General features: G+C 39.3%; 1 protein-coding gene across 1 annotated transcript in view; it reads right to left on the bottom strand.

Moving 5' to 3' along the window:
* Positions 1-18,900, bottom strand: part of PDE4DIP (phosphodiesterase 4D interacting protein) — a 232,836-nt gene that overhangs the window by 168,733 nt on the left and 45,203 nt on the right. The window contains exons 2-3 of the mRNA XM_028488945.2: positions 18,059-18,114; positions 12,593-12,738 (exon numbers count right to left, since the gene is read on the bottom strand). Of these exons, the coding sequence (XP_028344746.1) occupies positions 12,593-12,738; positions 18,059-18,114 (202 nt within the window). The remainder of the gene's footprint in view (positions 1-12,592; positions 12,739-18,058; positions 18,115-18,900) is intronic.

Here is an 18,900-nt window from a genome sequence, read left to right on the forward strand (position 1 = left end):
CAACAGTGAGAGGCCCGCGTACCGCAAAAAAAACAAAACAAAACAAAAAAACTCAGCCTCAATTTTCTTAATCATATTCAGACCCCCCACCCACATGTCGCGGAGCGGCTGGGCCCGTGAGCCATGGCCGCTGAACCTGCACGTCCAGAGACTGTGCTCTGCAACGGGAGAGGCCACAACAGTGAGAGGCCCGCGTACCGCAAAAAAAACAAAACAAAACAAAACAAAAAAACTCAGCCTCAATTTTCTTAATCATATTCAGACCCCCCCAGACAGTTCTTACAATGGAAATGCTTGAAAACATATTAATCTCTTACCAATCCCTCTCCTAAAAATACAGTTCCACTCCACTAAAAATGATTAATCATTTTAATTCACATATTCTTTTCAAATATAATGAAACTTTTGCAACTTAATTCCACTAATTTGATACCTGTGATAATTCATAATTTTACATTTCATGAAAATAAAAATATTCTTAAATAACTTAATATGGTAAGCAGAGGAACAGGAGAATAGTGTTTTAAGCAGCCCTTGACATTTTACTATCCACTTACAAATTGGCAATAAATATTATCACTATTATACATATTTATCTAGGTGGGATAGCACAGAATTGTGGAAAGGGCAATAGCTTTTGAACCAAGGAGATCTGGGTTCAAATCTCAGCTCTGCTATTTTCTAATTGTGTGACTTTCGGAAAAACACTTAATAGTAATTAACTGTAGGAAAGGAGTCAGGATGTCGGATTGGGGTAGGCTATTAAGAGTGTTGCAATTGCGTCTATAATGTGAACTTTTATTTTTCAATATGAGGCAAATAGAGTGAAAATAATATGTGTTAAAATTTAGATATTGGGGGGACTTCCCTGGCCATCCAGTGGTTAAGACTTCGCCTTCCAATGCAGGCGGTGTGGGTTCAATTCCTGGTCAGAGAGCTAGGATCCCACATGCCTTGTGGCCAAAAAACCAAAAAAACATAAAACAGAAGCAATATTGTAACAAATTCAATAAGGACTTTAAAAAAATGGTCCAAATCAAAAAAAATCTTTAAAAAAATAATTTAGATATTGGATACATGGACAAGTGTTTTATTGTTCTTTGTATGTTCTTGTCTGTGAAATAGTTTATTATTTAAAAAAAACTATTTTAAATGGAATGAAACTAGGAATTACAGGAAGGCAGCTTTCAATTAAATATAAGAATAAATTCTCTAGTAGAGTTGGATGTAATGACCTTATTGCCACACTCCATCCATACATTCATACATCAAATATTTACTTAGCACTTACATTATGAGAGAGTAAATTTCCTGCCACAAAAAGGAATCAACTGAAACTAAAGAACCACTTGTCAGGGATATTGTTAAGAATCTTCACACATCCACTAGGAGTTAGTTCTGGAGAACTTTTAAGGTCTTTAGCCATCCTGAGATTCTATGTTTGAAAACATATTTTCTCATAGAAACGATATTACCAAAGGCAGCACCAATGAGAGAGCTGTCACTTTTTGAAAGATCTCAGAGCACCCCACCAGCTGTCTTATGGTAGAGCCCTAAAAGGTAGTGGGAGTCTACCTGTTCAGACTGAGTGCTCTGGTTGCCTTGCGCAGGAAGAGGAAGAGGAGATAAGTGAGCATAAAGGACATGATATTCCAAGACAAAAGCAGCAACAACAACTGGGGACCTAAGGATGACACTCAACAGACTTTGCTAACTGTTACATTTTCAAAACAGACCTGTGGGAAAATCACACCAATGCCTGGAGAGTGCTTCCTGCTCTTTAGCACCCAGGAACCCTACTTGTTTTGGATTAGACGGCAGGGATAGACACAAAGGGATGAGGCAAGGAGAAGGAGGAGGATGGTTTGTTTCACATATAAATATTTTATTTGTAATACATCTATGTGTCTGGGAGTCCCTATGCTTTTCTGATAAAATCTAAGTTGGAGAAAAACAAAAGTTTGATTACTGGTTGTTTTGAATGACTTTGACTTGTATTACAAAATTAATTAGATATAATTACACTATCTTCACAACAACAATCACTTGTATAGGATTTGACAATATACAAAGCACTTCCAAATATGTATTATTTCATTTTATCTTCATTACAACACTGTGAAGTAAGTGGATTGGATATTATTATCCCCATTTTATACTCCAGGAAAGTAAGACAACAGGAAGTTAGCTGATTTGTTTAGCTAGAAAGTGGAGGAGCACAGACTACAGACTACTTCCAGCAGTCTGACCCATATTTCATACTCATCAGGGCCTTAATCATGACACTAGATGACCCCTGTGAACCTAGGATTCCCCTGTGACTAATAAGGTACTTCCAATTCTACCTCAGGTCCCTGCATCTTTTCAAAAAGTATCCTTCATTATAAATAATATTGCTTGTGACCTCAGAGGATCTGACCACCTGAACCTGTATAAAACATAGTTTTCTCCATTTTCAAGGTGACTAAACCAAAGCTAGTCCTCAAAAGATTAAACATAGGGTTACTATATGACCTAGCAATTCCACTCCTAGGTATACACCCGAGAGAAGTGATACATATGTCCACACAAAACAGAAGCACCATTCGCATAGTCAAAAAGCAGAAACATCCCAAATATCCAAAAACAGAAGACTGAATACACAAAGTTCAGCATATCCATATAATGGAATACTACTCAGTCATAAAAAGAAATGAAGTACTGACACATGCTACAACACGAATGAACCTTGAAAACATTATATAATGTGAAATAAGCCAGGCACAAAAAGTCATATATTACATGATTCTATTTATATGAAATTTTCAGACTAGACAAATCCATAGGGAAATTAGATGAGTGGTTTCCAGGGCCTGGAGGAGGAGGGAACAGGAAATGACTACTAATGGGTATGATGGGTTTTGGGGGGTGATGAAAATGTCCTGGAACTAGATAGTGGTAATTGTTGCACAACTCATTGAACATACAAAAAACATGGAATTGTACACTTTAAAAGGGTGAATTTTATGGTATGTAAATTACATTTCAAGAAAGCTGTTATTTAAAAAAGAAGAAAGAAACCAAAGCTGGGAGAAGTAACATGTCCAGTCCTTTGCCTTTTACAAAGGATTTTTTTAGGATAAAGATTCAATTCAAGTTCAATTCAGTTCAATTCAGTTAAAAGCAAATGGTTTAGAACTGACCATTTCTAAATGTATATTAATCCTACTTAGATTATGGGGCCCTAACATAAAGGCTAGATAAAGTATACTTCAAGTGGCCCTCAATACTAAATACTCATAGATTACTATGTTCTATCAAAAGTTAAAGTTTTGTTACAATCCTTAAATAAAACAGAAAGAAAACATGATCCACCCTATATTTTGACAGGAAAAACCTACTCATTAGGCTGCCCTGAAGAATATGCATAACTTCTGCAGAACATTCTAATAAGGAAAATGTCAATCGAAGTCAATCAACTTGGTCTTCCACTCATCAACCCTTTCACCTCCACACAGGGTTTCTGTCCAGTGTTCCAGAAGTCAGCTGTTGATTCCTGCCTCAGAAAGCAGACTGAGAACTCTACAAACATCTGGCTTTTTTTCTTTTGGGTTGCACAATAAACAAATCTTTCTTCTGAAACTCTGTTTCTGAAATTTCAACATAATCCCTGAAGTTTCAGTCTTTTAAATGCTAAAATGTTAACAATATCATTCAATTTTTTCCCCTTAAACTCAGAAGCATACTGATACCCATCCTCTACACAGCCTTTTCTTGAGATAAGTGGCCTGATGGCAAGACAGCTAACAACAGAGCTATTATATCAGGTCAATAAATAAACCCTGTCTTAGGCAGCGTCATCGTGTAGATAAATGGCAGGGGTTCCAGTGATGTTCCTGCGGCTTTCCCCACCATAGATACACACCCACACCACCCCCAATGATCCTGGAATAACAGGGTGTTGTCATCATCATATTTTGGAGCACTACGAACTATATAAAAACAAAACAAAACAAATAACAACTTCCCGGGTCACCAAAAATAAATGGCCCAGCCAGAAATAGCACTGTCAGAGACAGTTAAATGAGTTCCATGGCAAAACGACAGTTGAGCTGCACTGATGCTGGGAGCTCCCAAGGATTCCTAGGCTCCAAACTAGATTCTCCTACGGTTTGGCCCGACCAACAAGAGCAGGACCTGATGTTGTTTGTTTACAACTGGTTCGATCCAGTGAGATTATTTGCTGAGCTTTTAGTATTCAGAGGGAACGTGTCAATTTATGGCCTCACCTATTTTTCTAGATTTTCATTAATTCTTTCTCCATCCTTCTCTAGGAAAGAAGGTGATTTCAAAGGCACAATTAGGACTTTGTCTAGGCATAAGAGCTGAGTTCACAGTGATACCATGAATAACCATGGCAGTAACAATAAGGCTTTGACCGAGAGTAGCAGGTGGTAGAGGGAGATAAAACCAGCTTGAACCCCATTCTATACTCTAGTGCTCCAGCCATGACAAAAAGCCTCCTGTTGCTGAACTTGCTCTCTGCTGCCTCCAGGACTTTTCATGGGTAGCAGTGTCAGCCTGGAAAGTCATTCCTCTTCAATTTCCATTCAGTTCTGACTTCACTGTCTCCAACTAGCCTGTACGGATTTGAATTAGATATTACCCACTAAAGGAAGTCCATCTGACCCTAAAGTCTGGGTAAGGGCCCCTCCTGAGTGCCTCCACAGCATTGTAATGATTACATTCTGTTGTAATTGGCTAATCTGTAAACTCCATGAGGGCAGGAACTATGTTTGCCTATCCATTATTGTTATGTGCAGTGCTTAAGACATTATGTTGTATACAGTAAGCACTTCAGAAATATTTGTTGAATGATTAGATAAATAAAAGGAATGCACATTATTAAAAATTCAGATAATACAAAAAGTTATAAAGAAGGTAAAAATCATGGCTAATCCTATCACCCAGACCTAATCACTTTAAATATTTTGGTGTATATCCTTCCAGACATTTCTAGTTTTTCTCCCTCAAAAATGAGATCTTATAAATACTATGATATCGCTTATATGTGGGATCTAAAAAACACAACAAACTAGTGAATATAACATAAAAGAAGCAGACTCACAAGACATAGAGAACAAACTAGTGGTTACCAGTGGGGAGGGAGGGGCAGTATAGGGGTGGGGGAGTGAAGGTACAAACTGTTGGGTGTAAGATAGGCTCAAGGATGTGCTGTATAACAAATAGCCAATATTTTTAATAATGGAAATGGAAAGTAATCTTTAAAAATTGCGTAAAAATAAAATTTTTTAAAAGAGATCTTATTTTATGTAATATTCAAATTGTCGTTGTTCTGTTGTTCAATCTTAAATTTGTTATTATTATTACAGACATCCTTCCAAGTCAGTACATTGCTCTGTGATGCTCTGTTGTATGTGTACCATGGCTGAAATAATCAATCCTTGCCTTGATGAATAATAGATTGTTTCTAATATTTTATTAGTATAAAAACACTGGAACATTCATCCCTCAACACACACCTTTTCATACTTGATCACTGTGCATGTAAAAGGTAGAACAGGCCTGGCACATACATTGTACGCATATACTGAGTAGATGAACAAACAAATGAATAAGGGGAGCAGCTGTACATAGAGAGGCATAATGAAATTGTGGCTAAGAGTTCAGGTTCTGCAATCGGTACACTTCTGTTAAAATCCCAGCTCTAGCACTTTCTAGCAATCACTAGTCTTTTCCTAGCTTCAGTGTCCCTCCCTGTACAAATGAAAATAATGGTTGTACCAACCTCAAAAGACTGTTTTCAGAACTGAATAAGATAATGCAATTCAGGTGCATTCACAGAGGTCTGCACACTGTAGCACTCAATAAATATTAATTGATATCATTATTTTTGTTATTTAAAAATTTTATCATTGGAATGGAAATTCCTCAAGTCCATAGGAAGAAAGCAGAGCTTCTCTTCATACAGTGAAGAGGAGAAGACAACAAGTTCTAATGAGGACACAGAGAGGAGATAACAAAAAATAAGAAGGATTATTCTCATTCAAGTGCCATTTTCTCTGTGGAAGTGATTGCTCTTTTCTGTGTTGGTAACCATACCTTCCAGAACTTTCAGGGTTGTTCAATTTTTGTAATTTCATTCTTTTTGATAAAGTTACTTTGTTAATTGTGTAACCAAATGTGAGCCAATATTTATAACTTTGTAAAGTTTACCTATACGTATGAATACAAATTAGAAAAAATGTTTTGTCCTAACATCTAGGTTTTAAAGACATACATTTGATTGGCAATTACTCTAATCTTGTGATCTCTTCCACTGGTGCCTTAGATGTTATTTAAATTAAATTTCGTGCAATTTAAATTTCTTATGTCCCTAATCAGAGTGTATGCTCTCTGAGAATGGTAACTCATATACATCTCTGCATCCTCTACAGCACTCAGAATCATTCCTTTTATTCACAGTTCTTAAGAAAAATGTGATTGATTTGATGCCTATTTTTGGCAGTGTTGCTTAGGAATGAAAATGTTGCCAAAGTTCTGTAGAATGACTGTGTGGAATCCCTCTGAAAAGTCATGTTTAACAAGAAAGAAAAAATCCTGTGCTTATGATCGCTGAAAGTTTCAGATTTATCCCCCCTTCCCTTCTCATCTTATAACTTTTTGAAAGTCTCAAGACACTAGTGAAACCAAAACCAGTATGCTTGGGGCACTGTGGTTTGAGGAACATAAATGCCATTTTCAAAAAAAAAAAAAAGAAAGAAAATGTACTTCACCAGTAGATTTCATTTTCCAAGGCTGTAATTAAAGAGAAACTCAAGAAGCACTTGAAATGGCTGGACCTAAAGGCAGAAGTGACACGACCCAGACTCACGTACACTAGAACAGGAAACCCAGGCTGTGATAACTCAGATCTCCATAAAGGTAGAAAAGTCCCTTTTAGGACTCACTCCCCGCACCCCACCCCCCCAGACTTCAAGACCCAAGTGGAAAAATTTGCCAGGATGGGTGGGGCCTCAACAGGCTGACTCACTGTGGTTGGATTCAGACTGCCCAGAAAAGCTAGCTTCAGACTATAATTAAGCAAACACTGCAGCTGGTCTTTTTGGCATTTTCATGTTAAAGACAACATTATTAGAAAATGTGTAAACAGGGGAGGGCAGTGGATGCCTCCTCTAGACCTTAAAGCCACAGACCCCTACCCTTTCCATGGCTTTTCTATATATAGCATTTGCCATTTTGATTCTCTGCATAGAACCAAATTGCACACATTGCACTCATGTCACCTCTCCTTCTCTGAATGGTCCTCTCATTTCCCCAAGAACCTTGACTCTTGGAATTATCTTGGCTCTGCCACTTTATACCTGTAATAGCTTTCATCAAGTTCTTTGAGTCTTGGTCTCTTCACTCATATAATGGATGTAATATAATATCTAATATCTATCTCATAAGTTAGGAAAATGAACTGAAAAGGAGCTGAAATAAAATGTGTTAAATGTCTAAAAAGTGCCTAGTGTTTAATAAACACTCAATAAATATTATTATTAGCTACTATTATGATCTTCTTAATAAATCCTGTCAAATATTTCAAAAGGTCTCTGCTTTCTTTCTCTTACTTTACATTTATAATTTTATGATCCCAGTTTAGGTAGACAGTTATTTCCCTTTAAACTCACCATTAAAAATAAATGTACTTTCCCCACCTGGCTCTGTAGTACAATGGATAGCTCATTGGACTTCTAAAAATAAATGTATTTTTCCTGACTTCTCAGTTTCCTATCCTAACCATTTAATTAATATACCAATACCCTCTTTAGAATCATTTTACTTACTGTGAATATACTCAGTGAATACTGAAGTAGAGGCCAGGGGGAATACAAATCCAATATAACACCTAATCTTCAACACTTTTCAACAAATTTAGTTTAATTGATGAACATCTACTGAGCACTTACTATGTATCAGCATTATGCTAGGTTCTAGAGACTAGAAAAAGGTGAACAAGAGGCTTTCCGCCTCTGAATTGCCTAGAGTCTGGGTATATATTTTGAGACTGGAGAATGAGGGGAGGCATCCTAAAAAGAAAAACAAATAAACAAAAAACTGGACTTGAACTGAAACTTGAAGGATGAGTAGGCTTTAACCAGGTAAAGAAGAGGAGAGAAAAATTATTCTAGGCAGCGGGAACAGCCAGAACAAAGGCTTGGAAGTATGAAACAACTTTGAATTGCAAGCAGATCAGAATTAATGGAATAGAAAGCATGTGATGGAGAATACTGGGAGATAAAAGTGGATTTACAGTTTACCTAGGGAAGATAGAACTGCACTCTGTGCCCATCTAAATAGGAGGAGCTCATGATTCCAGGCCTATATGAGTCAGCACTTTTATTACCACCAACATAGAAAGTACTATTTTAGGTCACAAAAATGACGAGTATTCTCAGCACTTTATGAGATGCTTGGTAAGTTCCTTTGTTACTCTTTGTGCCTTTACTTCCTGATTTGTAAACTGGTGTAATAATCATGCTTTCTTCACAGGGTTTCCATTAGCATTAAATGAGATGATACTGCACATACTTAGCACACTACTTGACACAGAAAGTGATCAACACACGCTAGCTAGTGTTATCTATGTGCTGCTCTAGTCTCGCTCACCCCAGAGATGCTGGAGGTGAGGTGGGTGCTGTGATCAGTGAGAAAACATATAGGAAAGAATTTTTCTCAACATATGACTATAGCCATTTGACATATGACCATGTAAAATGACCCAACAACCTGTCAGGATTTGTAATCATGGTACCTAAACTCCATGATCCTGAAAAAGTCACAATCTCTATGAGTTCTGGTTCCCTCACTTGAAAATAGGAACAGTGAGGCTTATTTCATGCAGGTTTATAAAAACAAAATAAGGCAATTTATGAGAAGCACTTAATCCACTTCTCAAGTCTATAGTTCTGGAAAGAACAGAGATCACTCCATCAATGTATCTTCGGGGGGTGGGGGGACATGCCTTTAAAACAAAGCTGACAAGGTTTAAAAATTAATTAAATCATTCACTCATTCAAAAAGTACAAATGAAGCATACATACTAAGCAAAACTCTTTTATCATGGGAAACAATACCTATTAATTTACTTCTACCAGTGTAAAGTTAGGTAGGCTCATCTGTGTCACTATTTCTGACCCCTTCCCCCACCTATCCTTCTCTAACCCCACTCATACTGTTGGTCGGGGATACAGAATGCAAGAAAAGAAAAGGAAAGAAAACTATATCTTCAAAGCTCTGTGCCCTTTTCCCCTTCCTCCTGCACCAATATAGTGAAGAAAGATGCTGTCACTTTCACTTGTTAATTGACCAATGATGTATTTTCCATAATGTGCCAGTATTTACATTTTTAGTCTATTATCACTTACTCTGGAATCAAAGGCTCTTTTCCCTAGAATTTCCTACATCAACAAATATTTCAGAAGCAATCACATTAACTGATCAATTAATTTTTACTGATTAAGTATCTTTAATATGACTTCTTTCCTCGTTCTAAGTCTCCCTCCTTACCTCCCTTGACTAAGTCTGTTCAGGCTGCTTTAAGAAAATATCACAGACTGGGTAGCTTATAAACAACTGAAGTTTATTTCTCACAGTTCTGGAGGGTGGAAGTCAAAGATCATGGTGCCAGCCTGGTCAGGTGAGGGTTCTCTTCTGGGTCACAGAATTCTTGTATCCTCCATGGTGGAAGGGGCTAGGAATCTCTCTGGAACCTCTTTCATAAGGCACTAATCTCATCCATGAGGGCTCCACCCTCATGACTTAAGCACCATCCAAAGGCCCCACCGCCCAATGCCATCACCTTTAGGGGTTAGTATCTCAACACATGAATTTTGAGGGAACACAAACATTCAGACCATAGCATCGCTCTAGCCCAGTCTCTTATCAGATCTATACATGAACATACTTCTCTTCCTTTCACCCAAATTTCCCCTTTGTCCGGAATATTATAATCTCGTTCTCTAACTGGTAAAATCTAACTCAACTTTGAAGACCTCACTCAATGTGCAGCCCCATGAGAGGCGTCCTCTTGTAGGAGGCCCTTCTCTGTCCTTTAATAAAATTAAACATTCTCTCTCAAGATCTCAGAGTACACTGTCCTTATCTTTACCATAAGGACACCTTATATTGTAAGTAATGCAATGTCTGTACTTCCCAATAGACTATTACTAAGGATAGGAATAGCATCTTATTTGAAGTGATCAAGTATTTGTTGCAGGGATAAGTGAAGTAAGGATGGTGCCATGGTCTGAATGTGTCCCCCCGCCCCCATTCATATGTTGAAATCCTAATCCTCAAAGATGATGGTACTGTATTAGGAGATGGGCCTTTGGGTTTCATGTCTTATAAAAGAAGCTTCAGAGAGATCCCTAGCCCCTTCTGCTATGTAAGAACATAGTGAAAAGGCATCAGCTATGAACCAGTAAGAGGGCCTTCACCAGAAGGTAACCGTGCTAGTAGTGCCCTGATCTTGGACTTCCAGCCTCCAGGACTGTGAGAAATACATTTCTGTTGTTTATAAGCTACCCAGTCTGAGTTATAGTAGCCTGAATGGACTAAGACAGATGGATTCCTGGCTGCCCAGCCCAGGCCTGTATCTCTTTGACATCTGCTTCATGCCCTGGAGGAGCCAACGTTTCTCTGGCACAAACCTTTAATATGTCCCTTTCCCCTTTCCGAGTACAGATCTCATCCTTTATCCCAAGGCTACTGAATGCATGATTTAAACTTTAGAGAAAATATCATGTTATTTAGTGTTTTCCCAGTTTTTAGGGTGGGACATTGGAATGTCACTCTCCCTCCTACATTTTTTTTTCTAACTAATATTTCCTCTGATTTTCAAATCCTTTCATGGAGATTCTTCATACAGCAGGTGCTATCATTCAAAGTCTACAGAATGAATGGATGGATGAATGGATGTAAGAATGAACAGACCTGTGAGCAGGTCACAGCTTGGTTTACTGACAATGACCATTCTGACAAATGCATGTGCTGTAGCCTCATTGTTATTTATATATTGCTTGACACATAGGGGAGAGACATGTAAAATATCTCTTATTGGCCTTTTCTCTGCATCCTACCTTGGTTTCTGTCAGCGGTTCCCAGCATTGAGGAGTAAGGACTAACCAGCGATATTTAGACCTTATTGCTCAGAGAAAAAGACTTAGGACTCCACAGTTGAAAGTCAGCTGACCCCTGCTCATCACCCAGCTCAGCCCATTATTTTCCCTCTCCCACAGCACCTGGGCATTCATCTGATCAGTGGAGGTGACACCCTTCATTTCTATGATCCAAATCATCTCTCCACCAAAAGGAACATGCAGGCAGACTGCCTTTCAGAGAGCACCCTCACAGCTTTGGGGAGTGCCGCAGCTCTGCTCACCCTTTCTGCACTGCAGTAGATGCAAAAGGCGGAAAAGAGGAAGGGAGTGGGTGGTACTGCCCCCACTCCTACCACCGGCACCACAGCTGTTCAGAGGGTTAGTCTTCAAAACCACTTAATATTCCTGCAAACTCTTTGTCTTTTTTTTTTTTTAAAAATGGTGGCCATGACAACGCTAAGCACAAAAACCAAGAGGAGGCTGTTTAGATTCTCAGGCACACATTATATGGAACATATTCTTTGTTCACAGGAATGTCTGGTGGGATTAGGTCCTAGTGAAACATTTCTACTTACAAATTGAAAGAAGACAGGGTAAACGCATGTCAACACTACTTTATTAACCTTTTTTTGAAAATGGAATTTTTATTTTATATAACAAAAGCAATCAATTCAAGAATGAAAGAAACCCACACACCTCAAGGCATTTTTACACAGTATTCATGTGTGTCCTGATTCCTGGGCAACCCCCAGGGGGCACCAAAGAGCTGTTTCCTTTTTTAGCACACAGGGATGTAAGAAATCCTGGGTGCTCTTTCCAGGCGGTAGATAGGTTCCAGTAGGTAGGTTCCAGTAGATAGGTTCTATTGTGCAGACTTCCTTGGATCAAACCAGGGCACAGGGAGCTGGGGGCCTGTATTACATTGTCAGTAATTTGGCCAAATCTAAGGATAAACCTATCAAGATGCAGAGCACTTCAAGAGTTAAATCAGGAGTTTCAAGCAACAATGCCAGATTGTTGTTGAGAAGCCAATGGCTTTGGCTGAGCCACCTCATGCTGCAGACGGTATCCAGATATCCAGAGTGGTCCAAGCCAGCAGCAGAGCATATAATGCCAGCCGACTGACGAGGTCTCCTGGGCTCACTATGGCCCACCTACAGATTCTCGAGGTGTCATTTAAACTTCCTAAATTTATCTGAGACGTAAACCAGGGGTAAAAATGTTAAGACAGAAATAGTGGTACAGGCAATTGCCCATGAACCACAGTGCTCAGCATATAGCTAACAGTGCATAAGTTTATTGGGATAAATGCTACTGAAAGAGACAACATTTTGATAAGAATACCCATAATCCAAGCTAAACTATGGGTCATATTTTTATAAGACACCACTATCCCCTGATACTCCTTCTAACTGGGATAACAATTATCCACCCATGTGACTTACCCTCTCAAAGTCTCGAAGAGCCTGGGTCTGCACCTGAAGGGGTCTTTCAAATGCCCTCAAGGAATGCCCAAAGGGGACCTTCTCACCACTTCTCCAGGTCTGTGACTGCGCTGGAGGGCCTCGATCTTTGGTGTCACTAAGAAAAGCTGCCAGTGAAACAGAACAACAGAAAATTTTATAAAATAGTGGCATTATGATCATCCCAACCTGCATGTTCCAGCAGAATTTGGTTTCTGCAAAATATGAACCAATTCTAGGCCACAGAGAGTTCACATACAGTAGCCTGTGGTAGCTCATATTACTAGTGGTCCCCAGCACAGCCCACTAGGTTATGTCCACACGCCTTTGTCATGTGATGTTCCTTCTCCTGCCATTAAGAAGTGGGGTCTATTTCTCTACCCCTTGAATCTGGGTTGGCTTAGTGACTTGCCTTGACCTAGAGAATGTGATGAAAATGCTGCTGTTGGGTGCCTTCAGGAGACTAGGCCTTGAGAGGCCTTGAATTTCTGTCCTTGCCTTCCTAAAACCCCAAGACCACCTTGCTGTGAAGAATCCCAGACTACCTTCCAGGGGGAGGAAAGGCCAAGTACAGGGGGAATGAAGATGCCAGTCACCACTGCCAGACACTTGAGAAAGGCTGTCTCAGACCCTCAGTCCTAGTCAAGCTGTCAGATTGTAGAAACAATAAACGCTGGAGAGGGTATGGAGAAAAGGGAACCCTCTTGCACTGTTGGTGGGAATGTAAATTGATAGAGCCACTGTGGAGAAAGGTATGGAGGGCCCTTAAAAAACTAAAAATAGAACTACCATATGATCCAGCAATCCCACTACAGGGCATATACACTGAGAAAACCATAATTCAAAAAGACACATGTACCACAATGTTCATTGCAGCACTATTTACAATAGCCAGGACATGGAAGCAACCTAAATGTCCATTGACAGATGAATGGATAAAGAAGATGTGGCACATATATACAATGGAATATTACTCAGCCATAAAAAGGAACAAAACTGAGTTATTTGTAATGAGGTGGATGGACCTAGAGTCTGTCATACAGATTGAAGTAAGTCAGAAAGAGAAAAACAAACACCATATGCTAACGCATATGTATGGAATCTAAAAAAACGGTACTGATGAAGCTAGGGGCAGGGCAGGAATAAAGACACAGACGTAGAGAATGGACTTGAGGACACGGGGGCGGGGGAAGGGGAAGCTGGGACGAAGTGAGAGAGTGGCATGGACATATATACACTACCAAGTGTAAAATAGATAGCTAGTGGGAAGCAGCCGCATAGCACAGGGAGATCAGCGCGGTGTTTTGTGACCACATAGAGGGGTGGGATAGGGAGGGTGGGAGGGAGGCTCAAGAGGGAGGGGATATGGGGATATATGTATACGTATAGGTGACTCACTTCGTTATACAGCAGAAGCTAACACGCCATTGTAAAGCAATTATACTCCAATAAAGACATTTAAAAAAAGCTGTCAGATTATTTGAGTGATCCCAAGTGAGACCAACAGAAGAAATGCCCAGTTTGCTAACATCCAGGATTGTGAGAAATAATAAAACATTGTTGTTTTAAGCCTTGAGTGGGAAAACTTTTTCTTAAAGGGCCAGACAGTAAATATTTTAGGCTCATGGGCATCAACTCTGTCACAGCTACTCAACTCTGACCTGATAGCTCAAAGATGCAGAAAATATGTTAGTGAATGAGCATGACTGTGCTTTTATAAAACTTTGTTTACAAATACTGGCAATTGGGCCTATGGGCTGCAGTTTGCTGACCCCTGTTTTAAGCCACTAAGTTTTATTTATTTATTTATTTATTTATTTATTTATTTATTTATTTTTAACATCTTTATTGGAGTATAATTGCTTAACATTGCTGTGTTAGTTGCTGTTGTATAACAAACTGAATCAGCTATACGTATTTAAGCCACTCAGTTTTAGAGTGGTGTGTCACATGACCAAAGATAACTGAAATAGCTTTATTTGAAATAAAAAATCAAACTACTAGCTAAGAAGTATTTCTACAAAATATCTCTACAGAGGATCTTTTAGGTTATTGTATAGGAATAATTTCATTTACAGTTACTGCAACCAGTGAAATAGACTGATGTGATTTAACTAATGAGTAAATAAAGGTTCAGCAAGTTTGCTTGCCCAAGATTGGATTGCAAAAAGTGGCAGAACCAATCCCACATTCCTTCCGTTCAACCTTCCTAGCAGTATGCTAATACTGTGTTATTTTAGCAGGGAAGGGGATTGTAACAGGCCTGAGAGTCAGGGAAAAACAGGCAAAGGGGAAGAGACACAGTCTTTCCATTAACCAAAGGAAGCACTGCCCTGGGAGAAGCTAGTGAAGACTAAGCTGCTACTCACCCTAGGCCTGCCTTGGAGAAGTAACACTGTGAAAGAATAAGAAATCAGGGCTTCCTTCAATCATGGTATGCAAATGACCTCCGATTGAGGTGGGCTTGGGGTTGTAGACTCAGGCAGAAGACATAGAAAAATACATCTTTCTTGGCTGACAGTAAGAAGCAATGCACCTTTATTACTGAACAATTTTTTTTTATCAGAAAGAATGACAGGCATAGCAACACACTGAGATCCACAGACAGTGTCAGTGCAAGTGAGAGTGAAATGGGCTCTAGGTGACTCTGTGCCCCACTGAGGAAAAGTTAACTAGACATAGACACATGGGCAAAGGCGATCTGAAAGGGCCAAGAAGAAAAATACCATAATATGCTCTTTTTCTGTCTTTTCCTTTTCTTTTCTTTTTTCCCCCTTTCTCTTTTCTCTTTCCTTCCTTCCTCCCTTGTATATTCTTATCTCCTTTGTCGGAAATTAATGGACCATATATGCATGGGCACCAAAAGCAAAGGCAACAAAAGGAAAAATAAACAAGTGGGACTACATCAAACTAAAAAGCTTCTGTTCAGCAAAGGAAACCATCAATAGAATGAAAGGGCAACCTATGGGATGGGAGAATATATGCCTCCCTCCCTCCTTCCCTCTTTCTCTTTCTTTCTACAAACTTTCCAGAAGGAATGCAAGAAAAAGTCCCCAGATGCTTCAATCAACTTCTCAGAATTTTTTTTTAAATGCTCATTGCCGGGGTTCAATCCCTGGTCAGGGAACTAAGATCCCACAAGCCACAGGACACGGCCAAAAAAAAAGAAGAGCATTCCCTGTTTAAAAAAAAAGAAAGAAAGAAAGAGAAAGAAGAAAGACAAAAGGGTCAAGATGATGATGAAAAAGAGAAATATGAAGAAGATGAAGATTTAAAAAAAATAATGATGATAAACAGTGTGGTTCCAGAGCAGGTTTTTTCTTGTCTAGAAGTATTTAACTACTCATTACATAACCAATTTTAAAGAAAAAAAAGGGGGGGGGAATGTAAGGCCATATGATTTATATGATTTGTTTTTAAACTGGACACTGTACAGTGTCTTTCCATGTTTGTAAAAATAACATACTATCAAGTGTGTCTTTAGATAGCCCTATCCTTAATGGTTGTTTTTTTTTTTTTTTTTTTTTTGCGGTACTTGGGCCTCTCACTGTTGTGGCCTCTCCCGTTGCGGAGCACAGGCTCTGGACGCGCAGTCTCAGCGGCTATGGCTCACGGGCCTAGCCGGTCTGCGGCATGTGGGATCTTCCCGGACAGGGGCACGAACCCGCGTCCCCTACATCGGCAGGCAGACTCTCAACCACTGTGCCACCAGGGAAGCCCCTTGGTGGTATTTTCAATAGCCACTAACCTTGCCTGATAGAGTACAGGGGTTTAAATTAGCACAGAAATTTAAAGCAGTTTTTATTGGTACACAGCACAAATTACTTACAGATAGAGTTGGGGTTTTTCCCATTTTCAATTGTCTTTGATTCAGCTTGTTCAAAATAACTACTGTTGCTCTGTTAATTGTATACCACACTGTGATTGCAAATTAATAATAATAATAGTAGTAATAGTAATGGTTTTGTTGATAACTTGATATTTCTAAGTAAATGCAAATGTTTTAATTAAAATAAGTTAGAAAAAAATGCTTTTTTCCACATTTAGGTGAAATTAAATAGGCAATTAAATGGAAAAAAATTTGATAAAACAACAATACATTACAGTTAGATTCATAGGATATGGTAGAAAGATAAGAGCCTTTGAAGATTGGATATGGACACAACGAAAATGTTAAAGAAAAAAAAGATTGGATAGGAATCCTGACCACTTGCTAATTGTGGGAATTTAGGCAAATCTCTTAATTTTGCTGAGCATCACTGCCTCTGTAAAAATGGGTATAATAATGCTTACCTCACAGAGCATTTATATGGATTAAATGAAATAATCAGTGAACGTACCCAACCTAATATCTTGCTTATCGTAGGCATTTTCTTCATTCCCCTTCTATTTTGCCCTAGTCCTTCAATTTTTAACTCAAAATAGAGACTCTTGATGCTCAAAATGAGTATGGTAGGCCCATAGAATTTATAGATTTCACATACACAATTACAAAGGCTAATTTTAAGTGACTCCAAAGTCCTTAACACACTCAAATTAAAAACTTTTTTCTACATTGTGCATATGAACAATCTGTGCTTCAAGGCTGGTGTGAAAAAGCAACTCACTTAGCAAAGTAAGTAAAACACCAAGTGACTAAAAGGTTTTGTGAAAAATAGCCCCCAAAAGAGAGTTATTTTCACTTTGGTTTTGTAATTTAGGTAGACCCTTAGCTAATGTTAGTGCAGAAATGATATACTATTATGAATACATTAATAATAATAATATTTACTGGGTGCTTATTCCTTGACAAGCTCTGTACTAAGAGCTTTTTTAATCTCATTTATGAGGTTGACATTGTTATTACACTCATTTTAATGGTATATTAGAGATTTCATTTCAGTGGAAGAATCTATCTTAATCATTTTACAAGTGACTTTAACTTGCAATTACAGAACTGTTAAAAGTATGAAGAGTTGGGACTTCCCTGGTGGTGCAGTGGTTAAGAATCTTCCTGCCAATGCAGGGGACATGGGTTTAGGAAGATCCCACATGCCACAGAGCAACTAAGCCCGCAAGCCACAACTACTGAAGCCTGTGTGCCACAACTACTGAAGCTCATCCGCCTAGAGCCCGTGCTCCACAACAAGAGAAGCCACAGCAATGAGAAGCCCGTGCACCACAACAAAGAGTAGCCCCCGCCTGACGCAACTAGAGAAAACCCGCGCGTAGCAATGAAGACCCAGTGCAGTGAAAAATAAATAAATAAATTAAAAAAATTTTTTTTAATTAAAAAAAATGTATGAAGAGTTCACATAAGTATTTCAGTTATGATTTACTGCCCTGTTCTGGGAAGGTGGGGAATTATATACTACATGCCATGGTGAAATTAAAGGGTCTATAATTTAAGGGAATTATGATCAGCAGGAGGCCAAGAATTTAGCAAAGCCAGGCCCACAGCCTCCTTACCTGCTGCATGACTTGTTCTAGGTACCATCTCCCCATCATCTTCTGCAAAATAATCTCTGTTGAGAGAAACACATCGTTAATTAATGAGATACCACCCCACACAGTGTCCAATCCCTGGGTGGCAACACATCTATTTTTATTTATTTCTCCACAATCATTAAGCTAGTACTATGTATCAGGGACAGTGTTAAGTGCTGGAAAGACAAAGACAAACCCCACAGGAAGGGTTTCTATCCTCAATAGGTATTTGTAGAGACAGCCATTGGACAAACAGTTCCACAAGCACTGAATTACTATTGTAGCAAGTGCTATGAAGGAATATGCAGAGTAATTTAACTAGTAGAGAGACTCAGAGAAACTCAGAGAAAAGAGCATTTAAACTGAGATGAAGAGAATGTCAGCCAGATGAAAAATGGGAACAGAAGAGTGTTCCATCATGAGGGAACAGCAAGGACTCTGAGTCAGGGAGGAACTTGGCCTGTTAGAAGAACAGAGAAAGCCAATCTTGCAACCAGACCATGCAGGGCCCTGAGGGATGGGGTAAGGATATGAGTTTTATGTGCAGGTCAATGGGAAACCACTGAAGGATTTTAAATGAGGGAATGAATGATAAGTGACCAGATTTAGACTTTAGATCATTCTGGCTGTTGGGTGACACTGTGTAGAGGGAACAAAAATAGTTGGGGGGGCTTCCCTGGTGGCGCAGCGGTTGCGCGTTCGCCTGCCAATGCAGGGGAACCGGGTTCGCACCCCGGTCTGGGAGGATCCCACATGCCGCGGAGCGGCTGGGCCCGTGAGCCATGGCCGCTGAGCCTGCGCGTCCGGAGCCTGTGCTCCGCAAC

The sequence above is a fragment of the Physeter macrocephalus genome, chromosome 4 (assembly GCF_002837175.3).
Source record: "Physeter macrocephalus isolate SW-GA chromosome 4, ASM283717v5, whole genome shotgun sequence".
NCBI classification, from domain to species: Eukaryota; Metazoa; Chordata; class Mammalia; order Artiodactyla; family Physeteridae; genus Physeter; species Physeter macrocephalus.